This window comes from Excalfactoria chinensis, chromosome 9, assembly GCF_039878825.1.
Source record: "Excalfactoria chinensis isolate bCotChi1 chromosome 9, bCotChi1.hap2, whole genome shotgun sequence".
In the NCBI taxonomy this organism is placed as follows: Eukaryota; Metazoa; Chordata; class Aves; order Galliformes; family Phasianidae; genus Excalfactoria; species Excalfactoria chinensis.
Window position 1 is genome coordinate 13,387,820 of NC_092833.1, and position 24,904 is coordinate 13,412,723.

At 40.6% G+C, this 24,904-nt stretch overlaps 2 protein-coding genes across 3 annotated transcripts; one reads left to right on the top strand and one right to left on the bottom strand.

Annotated features, from left to right (window-relative positions):
• Window positions 1-463: 463 nt before the first annotated feature.
• CCDC39 (coiled-coil domain 39 molecular ruler complex subunit) lies at window positions 464-15,170 on the top strand. 2 transcript variants are annotated; one of them, XM_072345031.1, is made up of 20 exons: window positions 464-704; window positions 1,022-1,141; window positions 1,681-1,827; window positions 2,811-2,969; window positions 3,535-3,627; window positions 3,712-3,840; window positions 4,412-4,603; window positions 5,420-5,523; window positions 5,868-6,000; window positions 7,579-7,773; window positions 8,482-8,646; window positions 9,059-9,196; window positions 9,428-9,636; window positions 10,610-10,733; window positions 11,462-11,621; window positions 12,522-12,628; window positions 12,917-13,057; window positions 13,199-13,378; window positions 13,606-13,694; window positions 14,248-15,170. In XM_072345031.1, the coding sequence occupies exons 1-20, from the start codon at window positions 594-596 to the stop codon at window positions 14,387-14,389; spliced, it is 2,838 nt and encodes a 945-aa protein (XP_072201132.1). In that variant the 5' UTR covers window positions 464-593; the 3' UTR covers window positions 14,390-15,170. The 2 variants fall into 2 exon arrangements, with proteins under 2 accessions (XP_072201132.1, XP_072201133.1); XM_072345032.1 differs by lacking the exons at window positions 11,462-11,621; window positions 12,522-12,628; window positions 12,917-13,057 and having other exon boundaries at window positions 14,248-15,161.
• A 143-nt stretch (window positions 15,171-15,313) lies between these two features.
• Window positions 15,314-24,100, bottom strand: TTC14 (tetratricopeptide repeat domain 14). The gene is made up of 12 exons (XM_072344759.1): window positions 23,901-24,100; window positions 23,693-23,817; window positions 22,877-23,076; window positions 22,191-22,275; window positions 21,976-22,105; window positions 21,537-21,689; window positions 21,056-21,127; window positions 20,485-20,604; window positions 20,279-20,401; window positions 19,420-19,537; window positions 17,463-17,572; window positions 15,314-16,734 (listed from the first exon to the last, which is right to left on the bottom strand). The coding sequence occupies exons 1-12, from the start codon at window positions 24,062-24,064 to the stop codon at window positions 15,771-15,773; spliced, it is 2,364 nt and encodes a 787-aa protein (XP_072200860.1). The 5' UTR covers window positions 24,065-24,100; the 3' UTR covers window positions 15,314-15,770.
• Between the last annotated feature and the right edge of the window lie 804 nt (window positions 24,101-24,904).

Consider the following 24,904-nt stretch of genomic DNA (forward strand, 5'->3'; position numbering starts at 1 on the left):
TCTTTTCCCACATCGCAAACATAGAAGCTCAAACCAGAACATAACGTTTGCTCTCCACCTACACTCACTCCACCCCTTTGCTGCTAAGGAGGTGCTGTGGCCACAGCCTTCGGATGCCCAGAAGGGTGAAAATAAAGGGCACCAGGAGCAGGGTGTAAAAGGGGACAAACGAGGTACGTACGGCCTGGAGGTGCTTCTGGCATCAGAGCTCACCCAAGGCGAGGGGAAATAGCGAACTACCAAACACGCAGCAAGAACTCTGCTCAGTAAAAAGCAGCCCGCTCCGCCTGTTAGAACCAGGGAGGCAGAGAGTAATTAAAGTAAATAAATAAATGTGAAACTGAAAAGGACCTGCCGTGTTTTTGAGGTCTCGTTACACTGCGAACAACTTCTGGGCCGGACGAGCCGCTCCGTTCTGCCTGTGAGACGCGACCCCCGAGGCGCGAGGAGCGCCGCGCGACCAGCCGCTCTCCCCGCGCGGCGGGCGGGGCGGTTCGGGGCTGGAGGCGGCTCCCGGCTCCGCACTTCCCGTTTGGTTACCGGGGCCCGCGGTTGCCAAGGCGCTCGGCCGCCCTCCCTTCGTACCTGCGGCCATGCAGAACACCGGCAACCGCTCCACCGCCTCGGTGCTGGCCGAGCTCCAGTGGGACGATGGCTACGCCGTGCCCGTGGCCAACGCGGAGAACAGGGCGCTGGAGGAGGACGTGAGCGCGGGGCTGTGGCTGTGGGGCAGAGCCGAGGGTCACACACGGCGGTGGGTGCGGGGAAGGCTCGGTCAGGTCGGCCCGCGGAGCTCAGGAGCGCTTGGGATACGTTTGGGTGCCGGCCGGTGCATGATGCCGGCCTGCCGTGTAAGTCTGGGGTGATCCTGGTTACGTTGATCAGCAGTTCTTAATGGCTCCAGTGCTTTTGCTGCTTGTTAAAGATCTCTAAACCTGTCACTTGGTTTCTCTGAACAAGAAGTTGCAGGTAAGGAGCAGTCCCCTCAAACTCGTAGTTGACGTTTCTAACTCTTAAATAGCTGCAGAAGATGGAGAAGGAAAAAGCGAACCTGCAGAATCAGCTGACCGACTTCAAAGAGCGTATGGAAGCGATGACATCTCATCTGAAAAACGTGAGGCAGGAGTTCAGCTTCACCCAGGTAAACTGCTACAGCCGGCAGGTTATCGCTGGTACACCAACAAGGACAGCTTAGATTTCTTTATCATAGATTTTAGAATGCATTTCATGTTTCAACTGGCCCATGAGGAGAGAGGCAGCACATAGAATGCAAGAGAAGCCTCTAGAAAGTGACAGATTTGTAGGGGAAAAATCCTGTCAAATCACTGTGTCAGAAAGATTAGTCCATACATTGCCGTAGGCCAGCCTGGTGGTCTCTCTCAGCACACAACAATAAAAGCATTTCATCCCCTGTACCTTCTGTATCTTAATCTGTGAGATTAAGACTGTTATTCTAAGAGGCTAAGACTGAGACTTTGAAAGATCAGTATCCTGTATTTTGGGCGAAATTGGGCTTGTGATGTACATGGTTATCTGGGGTTATCTGATGCAATGTGCGTATAAATGTAAAATATTCACTTACAAATGTATTTACATGACAAAATCATGTCATCTCTTTTGGTTCCTTGGTGATGAGGGCCTGTTGTCTGTTGTAAATTGCTGAATTCTGTTATTCTCTAGTCTCTCTACAAGGCCAGAGAGAATGAAATTGAAACTGAACAACACTTTAAAGCCCTTGCTGAAAGAGAACATGGACGTCTTAAAAGTGAGATCAAACGTCTGGAAGACGAGTCTGTTTCCTTAAGAGAAAAGAAAAACAGTCAAGAAGTAAGTTTGAAAACTTCTGTAAAAGAACTTCTGCATTGCAGTTAAATTTTATTACATTTGTCCTCAGTTGAAGGTAAAGAAGTAAAATCAGAAGTCAAGACAGCTCAATAAGGTAAACAGAATGACACTGAAGTTCTCCTTGCACAGACTGGTTCAAATATTAACTAGATATTGAAAGGTTTCAATTCTTGATGCCAGATACACAACCACACATCTGTATCCCTTTCTTGGTAACTCTGGAAGTTATTTTCTTTATGGTTTACAGATTAGATTGTTGGTGGCAAGTCTTCTTTTCCCCCATACAATAAATTCAGGGTATGATTTCAAAATGCAAAGGGTGCTTTACATTAAAAAAAAAGATTAAAATTGAAGCTGTGTAACTACAGTATCTTCGTATTTTATGGAACAGTCTCTTATTTTTCTACAAAACATTTGAATTTTTATTTTTCATGATCTCTTTCTTCTCATTATGTCAGTTTGTGCTCCCCACTCTCTCAGACAGGGCAGCAGAATGAAGATGCCTTTGCTATCCAGCTGCATCCAGATACTATCATATTTATATCAGGGAGTCTCTTCACAGTCATGTGGGACCATTTGTTAATTCAGACACAGGATAAAGATCTAAGAACGTGGCACTAATGTGTGAGGGAGAAACCTCCTGTTGTTGCCTTAGATCGGTTTATTAAGTGGAAGAAATATCTTGCAGATGGGTATCTTGCCAGGAATTGACATTTCTGGTTGAAATCATTTGCATTTTAGGTTTCTGATAACTTATCGCCTTGTTTCTTCTTTAGGACATATATTAGCACATCTCAGTTATTGGGCACAATGAACAAAAAACAAAACCAACACAAACCTACCTATCGGTTCTGTTGGCAACAAGAGTGTAAACTTGCTACAGTGCTTGAAGCAGTTGTTTCAATTACTAGTCAAAGTATTAACTATTTAATATTAACCCTTAACTTTATTTCACATTTTAACAGAATACTATAAATAAAACCATGAAGAAGTTGGAAAGCTTAAAACAACAGATGAACTGCGATGAGGAAGTGCTGGAGAGTTGGATAAAGGAATCAAATCGCAAAGATAACGATATTATGACAATCCAGAAGTATGCACAACAAGATGAAGGGAAACTAGGAGTAAGTAAAATAAACTGCAATTATCAGAAACAAAACCAAAAAGCCACATATGTTTTTAGCATCTCAAGACTTTTTTATGTTGTCAGATCGGGTAAGACTGAGATTTTGTACACTTTATACTCATGATTCCTAATTAGCACAAGAGTGGAACTTGAATAGGGCTCATTTTAGCTTTCAAATGCAGTGGGGAGAAAATTGATTTTTACTAAATATGTAACCACAAAACTTCAATTTAGACAAATAACATCTCCAGTAACAAGTCACGCGGTACACTAGGAAGAGTTGAGCGAAACAACCGGTGCTGAGGAGACCATAAACACATTTTGTATGTGGCTAAAAGGTTCCTTAGGCCTAGCTCCAGTCTGGACCTAAGGGACATAAGGTTATGGCCTCTTGTATAAAGAGAAATTGAGGAAGCTAGATTCTTAGTTCTTTGTTCTCTAAAATACAATAAAATGGATGCCTCAATAACTCCATCCTTAGTTGCTGCAAAGCTTTAGAGATTTAAGATATTTTAATATATTTACTTCTAAATACAGCCTATTTTCATATCATTTCATTTCAGGCGCTAATCCTTCAAGTAGAAAAGTTGACCATGCAAGCAAATCAGAAACGCAGAGCTCTTGATAATGAGCTTACCGAAACCATAACTGCTCAGGTTTGTACGTGAGGTAATTGAAGTATGTCTTTATATCCAATTTTTTTAGAACATGAAATCATAGGGATGCTTTCTATTAAGCAGATGGAGCTCGATAGGACAGCTGAAGATTTTCGCAGAGTTCATCAGGAAAGGCAAGAAGTCATCAGGCAGTGGGAGAATGCAATCCAACAGATGCAAAAAAGAGATCAACAGATTGATCGTTGTGCTTTGGTAAAACTGCTCTGCCTGATTTATATCACTATATCAGCCTACTTTTCTATCTGTGAGATTGGGAGACATTTTGCCACTTACTCATGAGAACCATTGGTTTTTTTGCGATGCTTAGTGTTCTTTCTGTGTTGACCTCTGTATTCTATTAAGGTGTTTTCAAAGTCCATATATTTCTGAAAGGTAGTCAGAATTTATTTTAAAGCATTTCCTCAGTGTAAATAATAGTGTTCTGCTTGATGCTGCATCAGGTTTAATTTTCAGTCTGAAAATGCAAAGCATGCCAGTTTCAGAACTGCTCTTTTTTTATGACCTAAGAATCTAAGCAGCAACAAGATGGAGTGTTATTTATTTCTCAGAGTGCAAAGACTGTCAGCAGCAGTGAGGGGATTATGTCTGGGCTGTGATATAAAGAAAGGAAAATAGTGAGCATTTAGAAGTGGAAGGAGTTAGCATTTCTACACCCATGAACAAATGTATGAGAAGTCTTAACAGTAATCTGCCTTTTGGTTTAGCTCTAATCTAACACATCTAACATAATGCAAGAAAACCTAAAGTGTTTTTCTCCCCATAGCTACTAGCAGAGTTAAAACAGGAGATACGAAAGAAAGAAACTGTGCTGAAAGAGAAGGCTTCCTTCTTAGTGAATGAAACTATTAATAATATGGAATATGAAAAGAAGATTTCTTCTGCTGAGCGGGAAGCGACCAATCTCCGGAAGGAGTATCAAACTCAGGATACTTACAGAGTTCAGCTGGAGAACGAGGTGAGGATGTCCAGTCCGTTCAGAAAACCAGACTGAAGCTGTAATTTCTTAATTTTGATTAGGTGAAAGAAATACCTGAATAGCATTCGCTTTTCTGTTCACATATTAGGCTCTTCAATAGTTCAACACAACAGCTGTTCTTCCCAGTTTACTCTTGATTGTTTGGATCGTAAGCCTGAACTTAAACCCTTCAGTGACAGCACTATAGAAAAGCAAGCATACGGCCATTGAGATGAGCTTGTATTCTCTGCGGTGTTGCAATTAAATGAATTCATTTTCTCTTAAATGATATAACACTCTTAGATGCTTCAGATGTGTCTTGCCTTTTCTTCACCTAGACTCCAGTACTGTATAAAGATGAGAGAAATTTCTTCCAAACAATTCCTGTCCCGTCCTACCACAAATGAGCGTTGATTGCCCTTGCAGTCAGCTTAAAAATTCTTGAAAAACATTTTCTGAAAGCTTTCTAATCAAACCAACAGAATAAAGCTGCCCTGTGAGCAGGAAATGTTTGATGCTGTTTAAACTTATATTTAATCTGCATTTAGAGCTAGAAATGAGCCACGTCACTTAAATACCTGTAGTCGTTGTTCCAGGAGGTAACCCAAGTCTCATGAATCTATGCAGAAGGAATACAATCAGATTACTGCAGTAAGTTTTCTCTTAACAAGAAAATGGCATTATGGGGCTACTCAGCAAGCTTGGCAATTAAAAAGATTAATAATTTAAAAATGTAATAAAATACAGTTGAATTAACTTTGGACAGCTTTTCCATAGTAGGTGGTTCATGTTCTGATTTCCTAATTAATTTATTAGCTGGACATTTTGAAATCCACTGTGGACAAAACTGCTTCCCATCTAGAGTCTTTAAGAGTACAGGTAACTAATATGAAGAAAGAAATTGAGAAAAAAAAATCCAGGTAAGAAATAAACTTTTAAAAATACAGTTTGTAAGAATTACAGAAATAATCAGATCCTTCTAGCAAATAACCTTAAATAACGTTAACTATTAAAGCCTCCAACCCTCTGGTTATTTCATGTCTATTTTACTATTGTGTACAGTAATTTCTTAGTTAGAAAATATTCCTGGTAACAATGTTTTGAAAGGGAGTGAAACATCCAGCTAGGGCCTCAGTTATCACAGGTTCCAGTTCAGTCTGTGTTATTGGGCAGCTGCTCAGTAAGATACTTAATGATAACTTGATTTTAGTAGTGTTCTAAGTGCAACATGCTTGCAACCTGTTAAATCTCTATTTTTCTTTAGACTAAACTTTCTTAAAGAAAGAAATGCAGGTCTTTCCAATAAGTTGAAGCTTGTAACTGAGCAGACACTCAGTTCAGAAGACAATGCTTTGAGGATGGAAGAAATGCTAAGGGAAGAAGAGAGAACTGTCAAGGTAAAATGTTTGTATGGTTTTTACAAATGAGGATTCATTTGAATTTGCAAGCTCTTTCTAGAACAAACACTTAAGTTGGAATAATAAAACACTCCATTAAAATGAAAAACCTACTTGCTTCTACTTAAGACTATTACCAGGGTGGCTAAACCATTAGCAGGGTTTCTCTACTCGCGTCTGTGGCGGATAACCTAAGATGACACTGAGCTTGGCAGCTCTGGAGCTTCGGGGTAGTATTTTAAGTTGGATGTGCTATTCTTGAACAGCATTTGCAATGTATTAGTCAGAAAGATGCTTTCCATCAACATTAGCTACACATGACTTTTTGTGGCATCTATTAATTTACTGTGAAGAGATACTTACAGGAACAATGTGGATGAAATCTCACCATTTTACGCTTTAGTTCTTTGAAACTTCTTCTTCTATCTCTGCCAATACACTGTTGTGCCGTGAAGCTTTCTGAATATCCTTGTGCTATTGACAACCACATTTAAAGAGAGGGGGAAAAAATTCTACTAAATAATTTAGATATGCAAGAGAGACTATGAAAATAGGGTCAAATCTTGATCCAGTTTCAGTTGATGAATCTGTAATTACTTTCTCTTGGTTCAGAAACACACCTCAAAATTGGACACAAGAAATTAAAAAGTTTACTTCTGAAATTAACTTCCTCTGCTTGACTACGATCCAGGGCCCACTGCTTAACAGATTCAGCACTAAACTTACCTTTGCTTTTTCCCTCCTGAGATTTGGATTAGGAATTGCACTTGCTGTCAAGTTCAACTACAAAAAATTCTGATGGGTGAATTTGATTACGAACTCCTAAAGGATTTAACTCATCTTACAATGTTACTAAAGCCAGCAAGATCATTCACAAGCAAAATTCACAATGTACACTTATAAAATCAAGAATAAGTGCACTTTTAATCAATTTGAAGAGTGAATTGCGTAGTTTTGCTTTATTAATTAGAATGTGCATATTCAGACTCTGTACTGGAGCTGTACTAAAGGCAATTGAGTCTTTCAGAACAGGACTCTCAAAGGCAGCAGAATGCAATGCCACTTACCTCATTTTTGCCGTGTACCTTATAAGAAACAAGTATATTGAGCTGCCTGAGCTTTGGAAGAACTGTTGTCATTTGGGGGTTGGAGGGGTGGGGAGTGGGGGGCTAGGGGAAGGAAGGGAAGAAAGAGAGCTGTCTTCTTGTTAGGGCTATTAAAAAAAAAACGCTCCAATCCTGCTCTGTTTCCGGTTACCTGAAATGTTCAGCAACGTCTTTGCTGTAACAGACCCTCCTCAGACCTCATTTGTTGCACTGATTGATGTGTCAGTGGTAACTTAACTCTGGATAAGGAAGTGATTTAAAAATGTGTATTTCAGGTTATGTAATAGCAGAGTAGGATCAAGGTTAGGCAAACAAACCCTTTCTCTCCAAGTAAAAAATCTTTCTTGACAACCATTTTGAAGACCTGTGAAATTCCATGTTCTCATTAATGGATACAGTATTGAAATCTTTTATCTCCCTCCATATGATTAAGAAATCTTCACAATTTACTTAATGATTAATTTGTCACTAGGAAAAAGAAGCAGAACTGAACCAGCTAAAAGAAGTATTTTTCAAGAGAACTCAAGAGCTAAAGGTGCAGACGGATAAGGAGAAGTGTGTTCTGTCAGAAATTGAGGGCAGTCGAGCATCACTTAAAAATCTTAATAGCCGTCTGCGCAGACTTGATGCAGATGCATTAAAACAACAGGAAATGATATACAACCAGGTAAAATGTCAACACACTCTTCTATTCTGATTTTTCCCAGGGTGTAATGAGAGTAAGTTGCTCGAGTTCTGTAATCCCTGTCTGTCTCGTAACATTCTACACTGCTGTGCAGTACTAATCTGAAGTCTGCATTTCTGTCTCTAGAAGCATCAGTAAAATTGAAATACCTGAAACTTGCCGTGTATCACCTGTGTTGTGTGTGTGTGTATTTCGTTACTTTTTGGATCTGATACTTTTCCCACTAATTTCTCCAATCGGTTCCTTTCTTTGATCCCTGTGAACCACAGACACCTCGGGGTACATTTTTAAAGCAATACAAGAGGTACATGCCAAAATCCTTTTATTTACTAATTGGATTTTGTGCAAATTTTCCTCTGCACCACTTTGAAAATGTGCTCTTTTATATTGGCATCCACTGGTAACAGCAAGATGGCAACTATGCGGTAAGCCTCCCTTAGAGCAGACTGCTAAGCGTGCTTTGTAATTCTTCTGGCAGATTCCTTCTGAGCCATCTTTGCACATCAGTCACCTAAGAATATTCTGCTAATGTTTTACATTTATGAAGTCTATAAGCCATAAATTATGATGAAACAATAGCTTAATTAGGTGACTATCCTAAAGCAACATTTAGATCCAGCATTCTAGCTTTATGGGAAGGCTGTAATTGCTTATCTCAGACTATGAATTCGCTTTTAAATATTTTAACAGGATTTTTATATTCAGCAAGTACAGAGACGTCTGTCACGGTTAGAAGGGGAGGTTAATGCAGAGGAAAAACAAGTTTTGGAAGAGAAAGTTGCTGAACTTAAGAAAGCCTTAGAAGAAAAGAAAAGTGCTTATGATACTTTAAATGCACAGCACAAGAAACTTCAGGTAACTTCCTTAGAACAGTAGGTTGATTGTGTTATATGTTTATAGCCTGGAGTATTATTGGAGTCGGGTAGTTTCATGAAGATGAACTAAGAATACGGAAGTCATGGCCAGCCATGACTGCAGATGTTATTTTTTTATAGACCAAAATACATGATTATATTAGTTGGCTGAAATACGCACATTGTGTAAATAAGAATTAAGTACGAGACTCCCAATGAAGCAATGCCAGCAGTACTCCATTAGGACTGCAGTGCTCTTGGCACTGTGGATGTGGCAGAATACGGATATATGGACAAAAGATCATTATGGTGCCTGGCTCCAGCACTTGATTCTTTTCACCTAAATAAACAAGTAGTTTTTTGTGCAACTTTCATTAACAGAAATAAATATAAATTAATATTGAATTAAACAGAGCGATGTCCATTTCATCAAGAGAGCAATGGATAAGACAGGAGAAGAAGCAAATGGTCTGAAGATGAAGATAGATGAACTAAATCTTTTCAATGAGAAGTCAGATCAAGAGTTAAAAAAAGCTAAAGCCATTAAGCAGGTACGGTTCTATGTTGTATTTTTTCTAATAAAAGTGCACCATTTTTCCCCCCCGTATACATAAATTCATGTGTCACTTGAAGGTTGTTTGTCTCTTCTGGTACTACATTATAATGTGCCCCTACTTTATTGTGTTATGCCTTCCAAGTTTTTATTTGAAGTCATTTTCATCACTGTTATCTTACCTAAAAATGATACTTTCTTATTTTGAGATCTTTCTGACATTTGATAGGAGATGATGATTGAAGATAATCTCCTAAAACTAGAATCGAAGCGTCTTCAAGATGCGCTCTGTCATAAGACAGAGAAGGTTCTAACACTGGAGAAACAAAAGTTGGAGTTGAAGAAAGCCATAGCAGAAAGAACTGAGGAAATTAAGATCCACAAGGCAATGCTGGATTCCCAGATCAGACTTGTGGATCAGGATCGGCAACGCATAAGGTAATGATTATTTTCCAAATCTCTAGTGCAGCAACAAAAACAACACTACGATTTAAAACATGCTACGTATCCCTGAAAATCCCAAACAATCATCCTTCAGCTCCTTCATCTTCAAAGCAATTAAAAAGATTTTATCGAGTACCTTTTACATGTGAGCTTGCTTAAAAAGAAAGGCATTTTAACCCATTTTACCACTTGGAGGAAGTGAGAGTGAAGTAAATCTTACTGTAAGTCATATATGGAGACAGGAATATACATCTCGGTCATAGACTGAGATAGAAAAACAACTTTTTCCTTCTACAATAATCATTATGAAGTATTTGGAACAGGCCTTAACTCTTAAAGACCAGTATCTGTACCTAGTAAAAAAACAATAAATAAAAATCAATGCATCAGCAGCTGAACTGCTGAAATCTGGCAGGGCTTTTAGTCACTGCTCTGCTAACCACACCCCACACAATGGGAAATTAGAAGGATTTGGTGTGACTAAGGCTTAACTGCTCACCAAGAGTGCAGAATGGGTGTTTTTGTCCCTTTGATAATTACACAGCTAATTGATACTTCCATGTAATTTGATTTGGGGTTATTGCTTGCTGTTGCTTACTCTCATCTCGGAGTGGCAATATTAAGATAGAATCAGCAGGGGGCAGCTTGTGCAGCTGCAGGATTTAAATGCCAAACCTTTAAACGTTTTCAGGGAGGACTGTGGCACAGCCTTTCATAATGCTATGATCTGAAATGTGAAAATAAATTTGACTCATTTTAGAACTGAGATATAACAGTAAATAACCAAGAAAACAGGTGACTGTGGCTGAGAGAGCACAGAAAGGCAGCACAATTGCTACCTTGCCTGCATCCTAGTAGAGGGGCAGACTGCAGGACTAACAATAAACTGCTGCAGCAAGAAGTGCACACAGAATGCTGCTAGACAAACATCTGCTCATCTTATTTATTTTTCCCCCAAATATTTCAGTGCTGAATTTCAAGATCGCCTAAATAAAATTGATAAACTGAGATGCAGATACGAGGTTCTTACCATTATCATGATGCCACCTGAAGGAGAAGAGGAGAAATCTCAGACCTACTATGTAATAAAGGTATTTTACTATGTTTGTGTTCAACTTAGAATTGCCAAGGCTGGGAAAGACCTCCAAGATCATCCACTCTAACTGCCCACCTGTTACCAATATTTCCCACTGAACCACGTTCCCTCAGTACAACATCTACGCATTTCATGATTTCTCAGCTGAATTCAAGACGACTTTTATCTACTGGCCTCTCTTGGTGAACTAGAACCTTGTCACAAAAGGAAATGACATTAGTTATGCAGGACTTTTCCTTTGTCAACCTGTGTTGGCCATAACCAATGGCTATGTTGTTTTTGATGTGTTTTTCAGTAACTCCCAGCATAGTCTCCATAATTTTACCAGGCAGCCAAGTGAGATGGTCAGGCCTGTAGTTACAAGAATCTTCTTTCTTTTCTTGAAAATGAAGACCCTCCCCAGCTTCCCATCACCTGCAACCTCTGCAGCCTCCCAAGACTGTTGAAAAATAATTATAAGAGGTCTCACAAAAACATCAACCCTTCTTTCAGTAACCTGGAATGATTCCCACTGGGTCCCACTGACTTATATGCATCCAGCTTCTATACTGTAAATACCCACTGCTTCCAGTAACTCAAATCTCAGTCCAATCCTGACATAGATAACCTCAGAATTCACCTAGGATTTTAACCCCCTAAATACTGAATGTATTCTTCTCTGTATAATTGTCCTAATGTTTTTAGTATGCATTCAGTCACCTAAAATAACAGTTTTATTTTCAGGCTGCACAGGAGAAGGAAGCACTTAAGCGTGAAGGTGATGATTTAGATGCAAAGATCAGCAAAGCTGAAAATGAAATTGTAGCTCTTGAAAACACTCTGCAAATACTTAATAACTGCAACAGCAATTACAGAAACTCTTTCAAGGAAGTCACTGAGACAAGTATGTAAAATGTAAATTACTGTTTGCTGTGAGTTATAGATGATGGTATAACTGCAGTACAGTGGGGAAATTCAGTGGCACAAAGGAATGAATCACAGCCAGAGACTAAACTTGTGGTAGCAAAAGGGAGTGCAACTCACACACTATGATTAGTTCAGCAAGGCTGAGCAGAGTAACCACAGAAGACATTCACATTCTTCCATCTGATTTATGTGAACATCCTCTAAGCCTGTATGAATACTGCAAAGGAACATTTAGAGGAAGCAGAGCATAAAGATAATTACTGGGAAAGTCATTACTGGGAGAAAGGAATGACAAGTGAAGTATGTAGATAGAGTTGCACAGCACAAAAAGCACTGCTCTCCTTGCAGTGCTGCATCTCACACTGCAACCAGCTCAAATTGCAGAAACAAAACAAACTATCCACTGATCATCTTCTGGAGTCAACTGAACTAGCTGGGTCACAAAATACCCAGAGCCACTGGACTGCAACTCTAGCTCAGTTACAGCCAGCTGAGGTACATGCACTCTAGTGGGACTCATCTTCACCTCTTGTTTCTGTCATAAACTAGTGGGTTTTGTGTTGCTTTTTTCTTCCTATAAAAAGCACTACGAGCAATTATATAAAAATTTAATCCTAGAAGATATTTAACTTATGTGTCTTCTGCTGGCTCTGGAAACAATGGACTTAAAATCATTATCTTCCATAAAGCCAGTGTTTTGGAACCAGCAAGGGAATGTTACAGATACCTCGAGGTTTAAGATATTTTTGTAATGCTTCAACACTAAGTAATATTCTGCAGTGCAATCACATTCAAGTACAACTTAGTTTGAAACGAAAAATGCATTGTGTACGTTAGTTGTTCAGCACCAACTCTGCCTCATTGTTTGGGATCATAGGTGAGGAGTATGAGGAAAAACTGAAACTAGAAGAAGAGAAAAGGGTTGCTGAGGAAAAATACAGATACAAACGCAGACGAGTCAGGGAACTTCAGGAATATCTCCAGGTAAAACACAAGCAAAAGTTCAGTCAGAAATGGCTGCAGCATGTATCTCCATCCATACAAACCATCTCATCCAAAGAGCAGGAAATTCTAGAACGACTTTTGTCTCATTCTCTTTCACAACTTATACTTTGTATCAATATATGCAACTTTTTGATGTGAGGCTCTACATATCCTTTCAAAAATTAATTGCTTCTCTGCATTTCTTTGAGCCACAACTGAGCTGACAAAAACTGAAAGGATATCAGAACTGCTTCATAAATTAAAGCTGCTGTTCAAATGCATTTGCAGAGCATGGAAAAAAACCTGGATTCTCTCCTGAAGCAGGAGGCCATCTTCCAAGAGCAAAATAAGGAAAAACAAGCTGTTATATTGCAGCTGAACAAAGACATAGAAGAACAGAAGCCAAAACTAGAAAGGGTTATGAAACAGGTCTGTACGTTGATTAATGACAACTTGTAACTTTAGTGGTCAACAGCTGTGCTGTGTTAAAACCGCAGCACTTGACCTCAGCAAGTTCTGCAAGGAAACTGCATCTTCATCACAGCATGTTTTAAACTTACTTATGTTAAGTGTTCCAGACTCTCCAGAGAGATTCAGTCCCTAAAGAAAACTAAAACAGAAACACAGGAAGAGAAAGACATTGATCTCCGTGCACTGAAGACCTTCAGCAAAACCATCAACAAATTGCTAGCTGAGGTTCTAAGTACAAATCCGGACTTAACTACATCCTTTCAAAAGTACTTTGACCAGGTGAGCTTTCCAGCTACTACCACTAAAATCCTGATTCATAGCAAGGCCTACTGATAAAGTGCCTTTCAAGGGCAGCTGCCTAATTCAGCAATGAAGTACACTTACAGTACAACAGCAAAAATGTGTTCATCAGCTTTCAACATACATTTAAATGCAAAGCATTATAAACTGTCCTGCTGTGCTGTATCCTATTACACAACTATTTTTTTCCCCTCCAAATTTTGTAGTTCAATCTAGAGCTGCCAACAGTTGCTTCTGCTGGGGGTAGTCAAAGTTCTCGATCATCATCCACACGAAGCTCACTGTCTTCTAGCAGGTAAGTGCCAGCAGTGTTCTTACGTGGGGTTGGGGATGTGTTCATTCCTTTTTAACTGAAAGTTAGAACACCAAAGTTATTCCCTACACGATAAATTTCCTCACTCTTGCAGGTTTTCTCAGTCTTGCCTCTGCTTACTCAACACCCTGTGAAAAGTTTCTCCCTCCTTTTGGTCTACCGCATTATTTTTAGCACACAGTTTAAAATTAACTCTTCTGCAGTTATTGTTCTGTTTTTCCAGTTGTGCTGCCACTAAAAAGTGGTTTCACAAGCACAAATCTGAGCTCCAACCAGACTTGGCACTTAAGTTTGTAAACTGCCTCTCGTAATTAATCAGGAAAGACAGGCCTCAACTATTTTATTGATACCTTCCTCCTCTCTCCAAAACACATTTGATCAACAATGCAGGAAACATACTGTATCAGTGTGATCTAACAGCATTCCCACAGGTTACTTGAGCCAGTACTGGTAATGTCTACAAAGATTCTTGCAGTGCATTTCCCTACAGCAGACCCTGATTTTGTATGCTGACGAGTAAATCTCTGTTTTTCAGATCCTCCAGAAGCACAAACTCAGGCTCTAGTCAGACTTCGTTGCTCAAAGTCGTGGACTTGAACTTATCTGTCGACGTTCCCACAGAAGCAGCTGCTGCCGGTTCACCACCATCCAGGAGAACCAGCAGCTCTGACAGTTAAAATCACAACTCTCAAATAAGCTTTTGAAGGCCGCACTGAAGCCTTCTAAATTGTTTAAATTTCAGCTTAATTTATGCAGGTCTACTGGCAATCAGAACACTATTTCTCTCTATTTCTTTAAAGTAAGCAATGTATTATTTACTATAATGGGTGTTTTGCATAAGTTGACCTTAAATATCTTTCTGATTGTGCTGCTGAAGAACAAAAAACCTGCAAAACCCTTTAGAAACCAGTAATTCCCATTGTAAATTAAAATAGCTTTAACATAACTAACATTAATTTTAGTTAACTGCTATCTCACAATTACTGCAGTCTCAACGCACAACGTGGAACTCCAGGTAGTCAGCTGACAGTATTGTGCCTATTCTGTACTTGCAAAAGCTGCAGCGGGGGCAATAAATCTGTAAAGAAGGATCAAGCTTAAGATTAAGATGTCACATTTTCCTATAAGTGTCTTTCTGACCTTAACAGCAACACGGAACACTTGCAACAACCAACAGTATTTGGGTGTTGTTTCCAGGTCACTCTTGACTTCTAAACAGTCATCTCGGATCTTACCATAATCCAAAGATGATGACACCACACAGCAGTGCAATTGCAGTCAGTAGAACACCTGCTTTGCAAAACTATGTGGTACCTTCTTGGCAGCTGACATATTAAGAATTACTTTGTGAAGGTGCAGTTGAAATGAAATACAACTGGTATTACACATCATTAGCCAGATGTTAGCTATTTCTTCAGTACTAAGAAATAATAATAAATTTCTTCTTATAAAGACATCAGAGAATGTGTTTGATGTACTTAAAGAGCACAATGCATTTGTCTTCTCACAGACACTGGAGGGTTCAGTTCACTAGAGCTGCACATAAAATAACCACTGCACCTGCATCAAACAGCCCAGTGACATTAACAAGAACCAGGACACAAAATTAAGAAAATTTATTGACCAAACGAGTTATATACGTTGATGGCATACGAATTTCATTTAGTTTTCCACCTTCAGTGGCAGGAAGTTAAAGCTTAATGCAAATAGTCAATTGTATCCCAGGGGGAAGTAAAACAAAAACAAATTCCTGCTGTTCAAGTGTGTATTTGGTGGACGTTCCACAGCTGCAGTCCAAGAGAATCAAACGATTTCATTCCATCACACCAAGCATGTTGTACAAGAACATCTTGAGAGCATAAGAAGATCTGATTTTAAAGAATCATAGATATCTTATGTAAGGTATCATTGCATCCCTTTCACCATACAAATCTTTACCTTAAGAACTCTTTGACATTCTGCAAGACAAGAAATTCCGCTCATCATTTTTCACGTGCATGTTTCCTCAAGAGATACCCAGATAAAAATTCATAACTACATCCAACAGAAAGCATTTCCTTATGTACTTTGCTGTTTCTTCTGCTTACTTCCTTTTTCCCGCTCAAACTCAGCAATTTGATTGAATATGTTAACTAAGTTCTGGGGCAGGTTTCTTTTAGTGCCGCCTTCTGTTTGTCCTGTATCATTTAAAGTAGATTCCCCGTCTGGTTCCTTTGTTTTATTGGTCTCCTCGTAACTTCTTTCCCTATTCTTACCCCTGCTTTCATTTTCATGCTGAGTTAACTCACACCTATCACTGTCATAACGTTTATCACCTTCATGTAAAGGAGTGCTAGAATACGATCTGTACTTTCCCATTGACTTGCCAGAATAGTCAGACCCTGCTGGCGATGTGTAATACCTGTCCTGACCCCAGCCATGCTTTCTATAGTGTTCTCTTCTCCCTTCTGCATCCCAATCCGATCTCCTATAGTAATGCATCCTGCTTTTATCACCCGACTTATAATATGAACCTGAATATCCCCTTCTACTGGGGAAAAATCTATCTGTTTTATGGTATCTTTCAGTTTTGCTAGTACTTGCCTGAGTTTTGGAACTAAAAGAATCTCTCGAATCTTCAGACCTACCTCCAAAAGTGTCTTCATCATCACCTGAAGTCCTCGACAGAGAACAGCGTCTGTCTTTCTCTCTTACCTCTGATTTTGGACACACTAAGCTGTCCTGCCCCTCCAGCAGTTTTTCCATTTCAAAATTTTGGTTAAGGAAGGAGGCGGAGGTATCGGCTGGAGGTGAACACCACTCCTCTTTCCTAAGCTGATCTTTATAACGTGAGGACGCTCTGGAAGAGCGTTTTTTGGAGCTACGGGATGACTCCGATCTATTCCGATGCTTTTTCTTCCGTTTCTTGTGATCAGAGGAAGAGGAGGAAGAAACCGATGTATCTGATGAAGAATCAGTTGAGGATGAAGAAGAGGATGAAGAGGAGGAGGAAGAAGTTGATCGTTTCCTTTTCTTCTTCAACCTAAAAATATAATTAACCTGTGAGGTTATCTTCAGCATTAGGCAAACACTTTATCTAGAAAGCATCTGCACTTCGCATAGTCTGGCTGAGATTGGATGGTAAGGCATGAGCAGAAACAGGGCCTGACCTAGCAAGACACTTTAAAATGTCATTTCTTTACCAAAAGAATGCAGACTAAATCCACTAAGCACTGCAATATGAGGTGTCCTTCCTGTTCGATACGGCACTGTGCTTCACAAATACTGTACCATGTATACAAAGTGTACACAGACATCCGTTCCACACAACCTCTATAAAAGGCTGCAGTACCAGCAAATGTTACCATCAGACAGTTCATGGGAAAATTGGTTGTATGTGGCCTTATCTGCAACCACTGCTCTTTTTAAAATCATAAGGCCTATTCAATGGCCAGTGTTGAAACAATAACAGTTAGGATGCAGATAATGGCTTAATTTCATAAACTGCTCGTGTCAGAGCTTGTTTTTCATCAGCATTCATTAAAAGCACACGGTTGGGTTGAGACACAACCATGGAACTGGGTTGCTTTATGCACTGAGATTTTTATCCACTTAATTTGTGCTTTAGCTGTTGGAAACATGAATATTTACAACAGGCCCCTTACTGGTTTGCAGCTCACTGGTTTGGGGGGCTTTCTTTAATTGGAAAAAAAAGAGCTCACATTCTGGCTTAATATGGTCAAGAATCAGTACTGAATATAACAAGGTTACCTTTTTTCCTCTTTTAAAAGCTTACGCAATTTTTCTGCACTTGTTTCTACTTGCTTTTCCTTCTCTCTCTCTTCTTTTGCAGCTTGTTTCTCCCTCATTTCCAAAGATTTCTTTTTTCAACCCAAACATCATAAAAAAAAATTCATTAAAAGTGTTAACACAGGTATTATTCCCCGCGGCCCCAACCCCATTCAAATATGTAGTTACAGCAGGGATGTTTTACCAGGATTCCCAGATGGACAATTAACAAGAAGTTTGGCATTGGCCATTGTTACGATCAGGTTTTTGTTAATGACCACGTCGCAGTTTTTTGATCCATTAGAAATGTATTTGACCAACCATTGCAGTGGACCCGTGATCCAGCACAGCACGAAACACACAGCCCGAAGGGTATAGAGAGCAGGTGCAAGAAAAACACAATGTTAGAAAAGCGGAGAAAAAGAGCAGGAAGATTTAACAAAAAAAAAAAGAAAAAAAAGAAAGAAAAAAGAGAAAAAAAAAAGAGGTTTGAAGGGAAATATTGTTATTGGAGTTTACAAGTGAGGGGAAATATTGTTATTGGAGTTTACAAGCGAAGTGTGGCAGAGCCCATGGTAAAAACATGTTCAAGTTGGCCATGTGTGCATACAAACCATTTTGTATCAATTTCACAGACCAGTTTGATGCATAGTTTACGTAAGAAATCATGTTCCAAGGGTTTGTTGGTGATGAGCAGCACCAGGTGTCAGATACAGCAACAACGGTCCAATTCAGAAGAAAATGCATTGAAGAAAAACACATAATCAGTATTACAGGAAAACACACGTGGGTGTTGTTTCAGCCATTCTAACACAACAGCGATAGCATCAGAACTACATACTCAAATGCATATAAATGCAAGATTGTGATTATCAGACAAGCCCATTAGAATCTCGTAAGGATCAGACTTCTGCAGCCTACACCCCTAAAGAGCTGCTCTATTCAGAAACAGCAGCAAACTTAGCAATAGTCGTAACAGATATAATACAGGAAACCCTTAATAGAAGATAAAGCTACGTGTACAATAGCCAACATTGCATTCACCTGCTGCATCAATCACTGTAATACCAGAAAAATGCTAAAAGAAAATGAAGTATTTCCTATTTGCTGCAAATATTCTTCACTTTTACCAAGACTCTGAGATCTTTCTACTGCAAATATCTACTGATATTTGAGCACTGTTTATCTACAGTGCAGTTCAGTTTTATTAAAAGCTTGTTATAGCTCCTCTTCCCCTTCTCTCAACACGACCTGTCAGCATTATGGCTTCACCAACTGAAGAAGTGTCAACTAAGGCCATCTGCCTTCATCTCTTTACTTCATTATATGCAGAAGCACAGAACACACCAAGTGTGTTCCTCAGTGCTATACCTTACTCTGATCCTCTCTGGAAGACAACACAAGTAAAGGAGATAAATGAAAGGAAAACGAGGAAGGAAATAAAAACAACCAACAAAAACAAACAAACAAAAAACCAAACAGATTAGTCAAAAGATCAACCAGGGCTCACCTGGGAAACACGCTGTGTGCGAGGGAAGGAAGGAAAAAGATACAAGAAAAGAAAGCTGCCATTTCCAAAATCATCTGTCCATCCTCCCAGCCCGCTCTTTTCCTTTAAATCACCTACAGATCTGCCCTGTAGCCATCTTCCTGCAAGCTACCTTTGGCTGCTTTTAGCTAAGGTTAAGGGTTTTATCCTCTTTTCCCATCTCCACTGTTTGGCATTTCTTTACTATTCCATACAAAACAGTGGAGTCGTCAAGAGGTATCTCTCTTCTGGTAGGTACAGCCATAATGCTCACTATAAAAGATTTACTATGGAGAAGGGAAGCAGAGAGTAAGACAAACCATCCATTTCAAGCCTCTCTGTTCAAAAGATTTAAAAGGATTTTTGATATTTATCGTCATTTAATTATATGAAGAGAAAGTAAAGAATCACCTGTATACGCTTACGGACTTTTGTTAAGGCCTCTTCTGCTTCTTGAAAAGTCTCATCCAAACTTAAGGCTCTTTTATAGTAACTCTCAGCGTTCATTAGTTTGTCTTCCTCTTCCAACCTAACATTTAAACGATGAAGCACACACAGCTAAGAACTGTATACACAGCACATACACAACAACTTGACAGTTTTATGTTGGCTGTTTCTTTTCTGGACAGCCTTTCTTACTTGCATGGTAGCACTGCTACTATTTCCCTCCATCCCTCCCTACCACCAATCATCCCATATCAGTACAAAAACAAAACAGTAATTGACACATTATCTCCTCACGTCCTGATCATCATTAGACATAATACTCTGTATAATTTCAAACCCAGCTTCAAAAATAATGTGTCTCTTCTTAATGCAGATGCTAACAAATCCATTCCCTGAGCACTCAGAAGTTAATTCCTCTGTTGCAGAGGCTAACAAATATTTCACAGAACTAACAAAGCATGATCTTGATACAAATACTTTCTTAAAAATATATAGAGACATATGAGAATATACATATTCCTACATACACAGGAGCAGTCAACATTCCTATGTATATGGGAATATCTACAGCCATTTCACAACACTTTAATCAAGCTTGGTACCCTGCCTGTGAAAAGACATCAAGGATTAAATCTTGACTATTTTGCAAAGATTTTAACTAGGACAGAGCAGAAAATGCAAACCCACAGGCAGGTGTATTTCCAACATATAAACAACCAGGAAGGCCGGGTGGCAAACTGTGCCCTAAGCAGGGACATATTAAAAACTACTGTAAGAAAAACTGTTCACAGATGAACAGAAACACAGTGCTAACGACACTTACTGCTCGCCTCTTTCCACAAGTGTCTGACAAAGGTATTTTCTTGCATTCCTATGCGTAGGACAGTTTTCTAGAGCAATTTCAAAATCACTTATGGCTTTGTTCAGACTTCCTTTTGTTGCATACCTACAACAACACAAACATTGCACAGGTTTTAATGAAGTGTTTCTTCCACAAAGTTGAAAATTCAATGAAACAAGCAGACTTACAGAGCTCCACGAGCTACCAACGCTTCAACGTTCTGTGGATCTATTTCCAAAGCCTTGTTGTACTCATTCATGGCTTCCACGTGGCGCCCGTCCTTAAAACAATCAACCCCTGCCTTCACACTAAGATAAACAGATTTATAAAAGCATTGTTATGGTTAGCTTACACATTTTCTACTGCCAATAGCTCAGAAATTGGTGTTCCATGCAAGCAATTAACTTATTGGAAGGTAAATTACACAATAAATTTTAGAGCTTTCTTTAGACACTATTATTCATGATTTAAGATATTTATCATTGTAAGTGATCTTTCATGCATTTAACTGCAGTTGCTAAACACAACTGTTATAAGAAAAGCACTGCTTTTGGTAGCATAGAATCCAGAAACAATAACTACTCATCCCCATTTTTTCCCCCCCGAACATGCAGTAAATTCAAAAGAAGAATTTCAACCAAAAAATTGAAGTGTTACTGTGCAAAAATTGGTCCAACGGGTATTTTCCTTCAGGAAATACAAGCTGTAGCCTAACCTAGTCTTACAATATCCTCTGAAAAGAAAACAGTCAGTGCGTACCAATTCAGGGCCCAAGATTCAGATTGCTTTTTCCTCAGTGCAGGAGCAAAATCTTCTTCATCAATATTTTTCCTTTAAAAATAATAAAAATATGAAAAAAAAGAACATAGAGTTGCCTTTTAACTCTATAACACAGACATGATGATACGTAATGCGTTTCAAATGAGCTTAACTATCACTTTTACAACGCATTAAATCCCTCCCTCAGTCAGGAACTGTTATCTTTCTGGATCTACTTTTCCTGAACTGTTGTAAGATTGCAGCATGGCTACGGCACATATAAAACTATAGATATCATGTGCACATCTACCTTGGGGTGTATGATATCAAAACATACATACATCTATGTGTGGAAGGCTCACATTACATTTATTGTACTTATTAATGGCTGAAGTATCAGTGGTCTACGACTTACACTCAAGTCTATGCTGGGATTAGAATAACAAAGCTACAGGATAGGAACGGTGTAAAAATCACTTACATTTGAAGACTTCTCATCAAAGATGGTGGATTTGATTCACTTATCCCTAGTTTTTCTGTTAAATATTCAATTAATGATGGATTTGCAAATCCCGGGGAACGATGCAAAACCTCCTCGAATGTCTCTCCTGTTTTTGCAACTTCCAAGCTTCGCCTTAAAAAAGCACCAGTGTACACAAAACATCACAGATGGATACTGTACTAAATATTAGCTTCAGAAGATGTGTGCCCATACTGACACCTAATACTGCTTACAAGTCACTTATTTTTACAGGCATAAATTCTGCTACCATTTAGCTATACTGAAAGTGGCAGAGACAGCTACGACCTTCCCACCAAAGTAAACTTTAAAGCGGTTACTATTTCAGCCCCAGAGTCATTATAAAAATAAGAAGCCTGATAGAAAATAGAAATAGAAAACCTGGACAATATACTCTTACCTATAATGTAAGGGCAAGTCCTCAGAGTTAATTACTCCCAGTTTTGAACTAGAAAGATTGGGTGGAAGAGCAGAGCTGTAGAGTGATAATGTGATCTTCTCGTGGTATCGATCGACATCCTTAACAGCCGCTACAGAAACAATACAGGTTAGGATAAAGCAGAAAGGAGGTCTCAAAAGTGAAACAGATTCCCGTTTACACTTGCAGCTACTTACCTCGAATAAGATCTCCAGCTTGATAATAAGACAAAGGATCTCCATGGTTGGTTTGAGAAGGCACATCTCTCAGTGGACAAAGAGCCTACAACACAGCAAAGCAGGAATAACACAAAAACAAGGTGTAATTACAGAGCTAAGTTGGCTGCAGTACAGAATTTTCCATATTATTGCCATCAAGCCTCAACTTTATCTGCTCTACGATCTTTCAACACACATGCGTACAAAGCAGGAACACTCTGTGAGTATATGAACTTCCTTAAAAATGGGAGCTCTTTCCTCCCTGAAGCAAAACATGTGCTAACAATAACCAAGCCAGCACAGATACTTCCACAAAAGCATCTGAGCAAAACCAGAAGGGTTTTTTGCTCCAGAAAATTAAGGCAGACAAATATAAGTTTAATCTTCACGCACATGAAACTCCTAATAATTAAATGCATGGCTTGGTTCAAATTACAAATTACAAACCCATAAACAATGAACTTTTCCACTCTCAAGTAACACGTTCTGTGCACAGAGCACAATGAAAGTGCTTGCTGACTCAGCAAAGCATCATAAAACCATGAATTGTCCACTAATTCAATTACCACTCTCTGTCCCAAAGCACAGCTTCGCCTTTACTTGCACCACTGCATTATGAGATGCAAGATCAATGCACGCCTGTAAAGCAATCAGTCAAATCTTACACTGATTTGTAAGTCATCAATCTGCCGTATAAAGCCACTTCCCAGGCACATCAACACCATGAAAAAGCCGAATTCACGAATGGAAGAAATCCTCCCGATCACGATGTCTCCACGTTCGATGTCTCGAAAAAATAACTCTCTCCTGATTTCCCCAGGAACCTCCATGAACTGCTCCAGGGGAGGCATCACAGCATAATACTCTGCAACACAGGAGACGTTCACAGTTCCAAAATGACCAAATTACAGCCTGAAAGCATAAAATACTTCAAAATAGCACGATGCTTTAAGACCCGATTCATTTGTGGTAGCAAAAGTTTATGCACGGACTAGAAAATGTAAAAGCAAAAATTTTAACTGGGCTTTTAAATATACCTGGAGCACTGTGGGCAGTTTGGTGCACCACAATACAAGAAGGGCATAGACCTATTAGAAAGAGTTTAAGGGGGGACTGCAAAGAGGAGAAAGGGTCTAGAGAACAAGACATATAAAGAATGACTGAGGTCCCTTGGTATTTTCAGCCCAGAGCAGAAGAAAAGCCTCAATGCAGCCCACAGCTCCTAAAGGGGAGTGGAGAAATAGTGCTGAGCTCTGCTCGCTGGTGACAGCAGCAGAACCCAAGGAAACACGAGGAGCTGTGTGAGGGAGGGGAGGGGAGGCTGGGAATGAGGGGAAGGTTCCTCCCCCGAGGGCGGTGGGCACGTTACAGTGCCGGGGCAGCGGGCACAGCCCTGAGCTGCTGGAGTTCATCAAGTGTTCGACCACTGCCGCAGACATGAGGTTGGGCGGTGCTCTGTGGAGCCAGGAACTGGCCCTTACCTTCATTCTCCTCAATGTTGTCGGCAATAGGGCCGTTGGGTTTCCAGGACTGCGCAAAGAGCAGGTCCGCCTTTTTGGCGATGAAGCGCTGTATCTCGGCGTCGAGCTCCGCATCTTCCTCGGCCCTGAGGGAGGACAACGAGCTGAGAACGGCCCCGCGCCCCTCCGGGCTCTCCCGCCGCCCCCAACCGCCCCTGCGATCCCTCACCAGGCGGGCGGCGAGCGGGGGGCCCCGCGGGGCGGCTCGAAGACGGTGCCCGGGGGCGGCAGCAGCCCGCGGAAGTCGGGGTTGTCGTGCTGCTCGGAGCGGAGCAAGGCCAGCAGCGACGGGCCGTGGTAACTCAGCACCTGGCGCAGCAACTCCCGCTCCATGCCGCCACCTCCGCCAGGGCCGGAAGCGGAAGGGTGAGCACAGGGCAACGCACGTGCGTAGTGCTGGCTAGGAGAGGCCGGGGGCAAAGGGAGAGCGAAGGAACGGGAGCAGCGCCCCCTGGCGGGCGGGAGGACTCTGAGGCCCGCTCTGTGGCGAAGCGGTCCAAAAAGCGGGCGGCTTCGTGCGCTCCAACACAGCCGGCAGCGCTGAGGGAGCGGCGGCAGCAGCGCCGTGCCGCCAGGGGCCGCTGCCGGGCCGGGCTAAGCGGCTGCACGGGAACAGCGGCTCGGGAGCGGGCTGCGCTGTTCTTCGGGGTCGGTCCGTGCTCATCAGCAAGGACGAGGAGCTAGCAATGAGAAACGCTTGCAGCACAAACTTTGCTTGCGTAAGCGTTTCTCCTGTGCAATATGCAGATACACGTCAGTGTAAGTACTTCAGGTGTGTTGTGATTCTGTGATTCTGCACTTCTGCACCCGCAAAAGTGCACGGCTAGAGCTGAGCCCCGTGTCGTTAATGGACTTCTGCAAACGTTTTCTTCTGTGAGCAGAAATCAATTGCACTTGAGGGAACTGAGCGAGTCAAACTCTTGTCAGCCCACAGACTGTATCTGGTCGCCCCTCAACGAGAGGGTTAATTTCTTATTTAAAGGGATCATTTCTCCCTCCATGCTACCGCTGCCATTGCACAGGGACATCTGCCATAGAGACGCTGTGCCAACAAAGCAACAACAACCCAGCCCAATGGTAGCTATGCTAGATTTTACCTGGGCCCAACACATTCTTAAATTACCTTCATCAAATGGTCAGAACACGCACCGTGTAATTCCAACTGCGGAAATA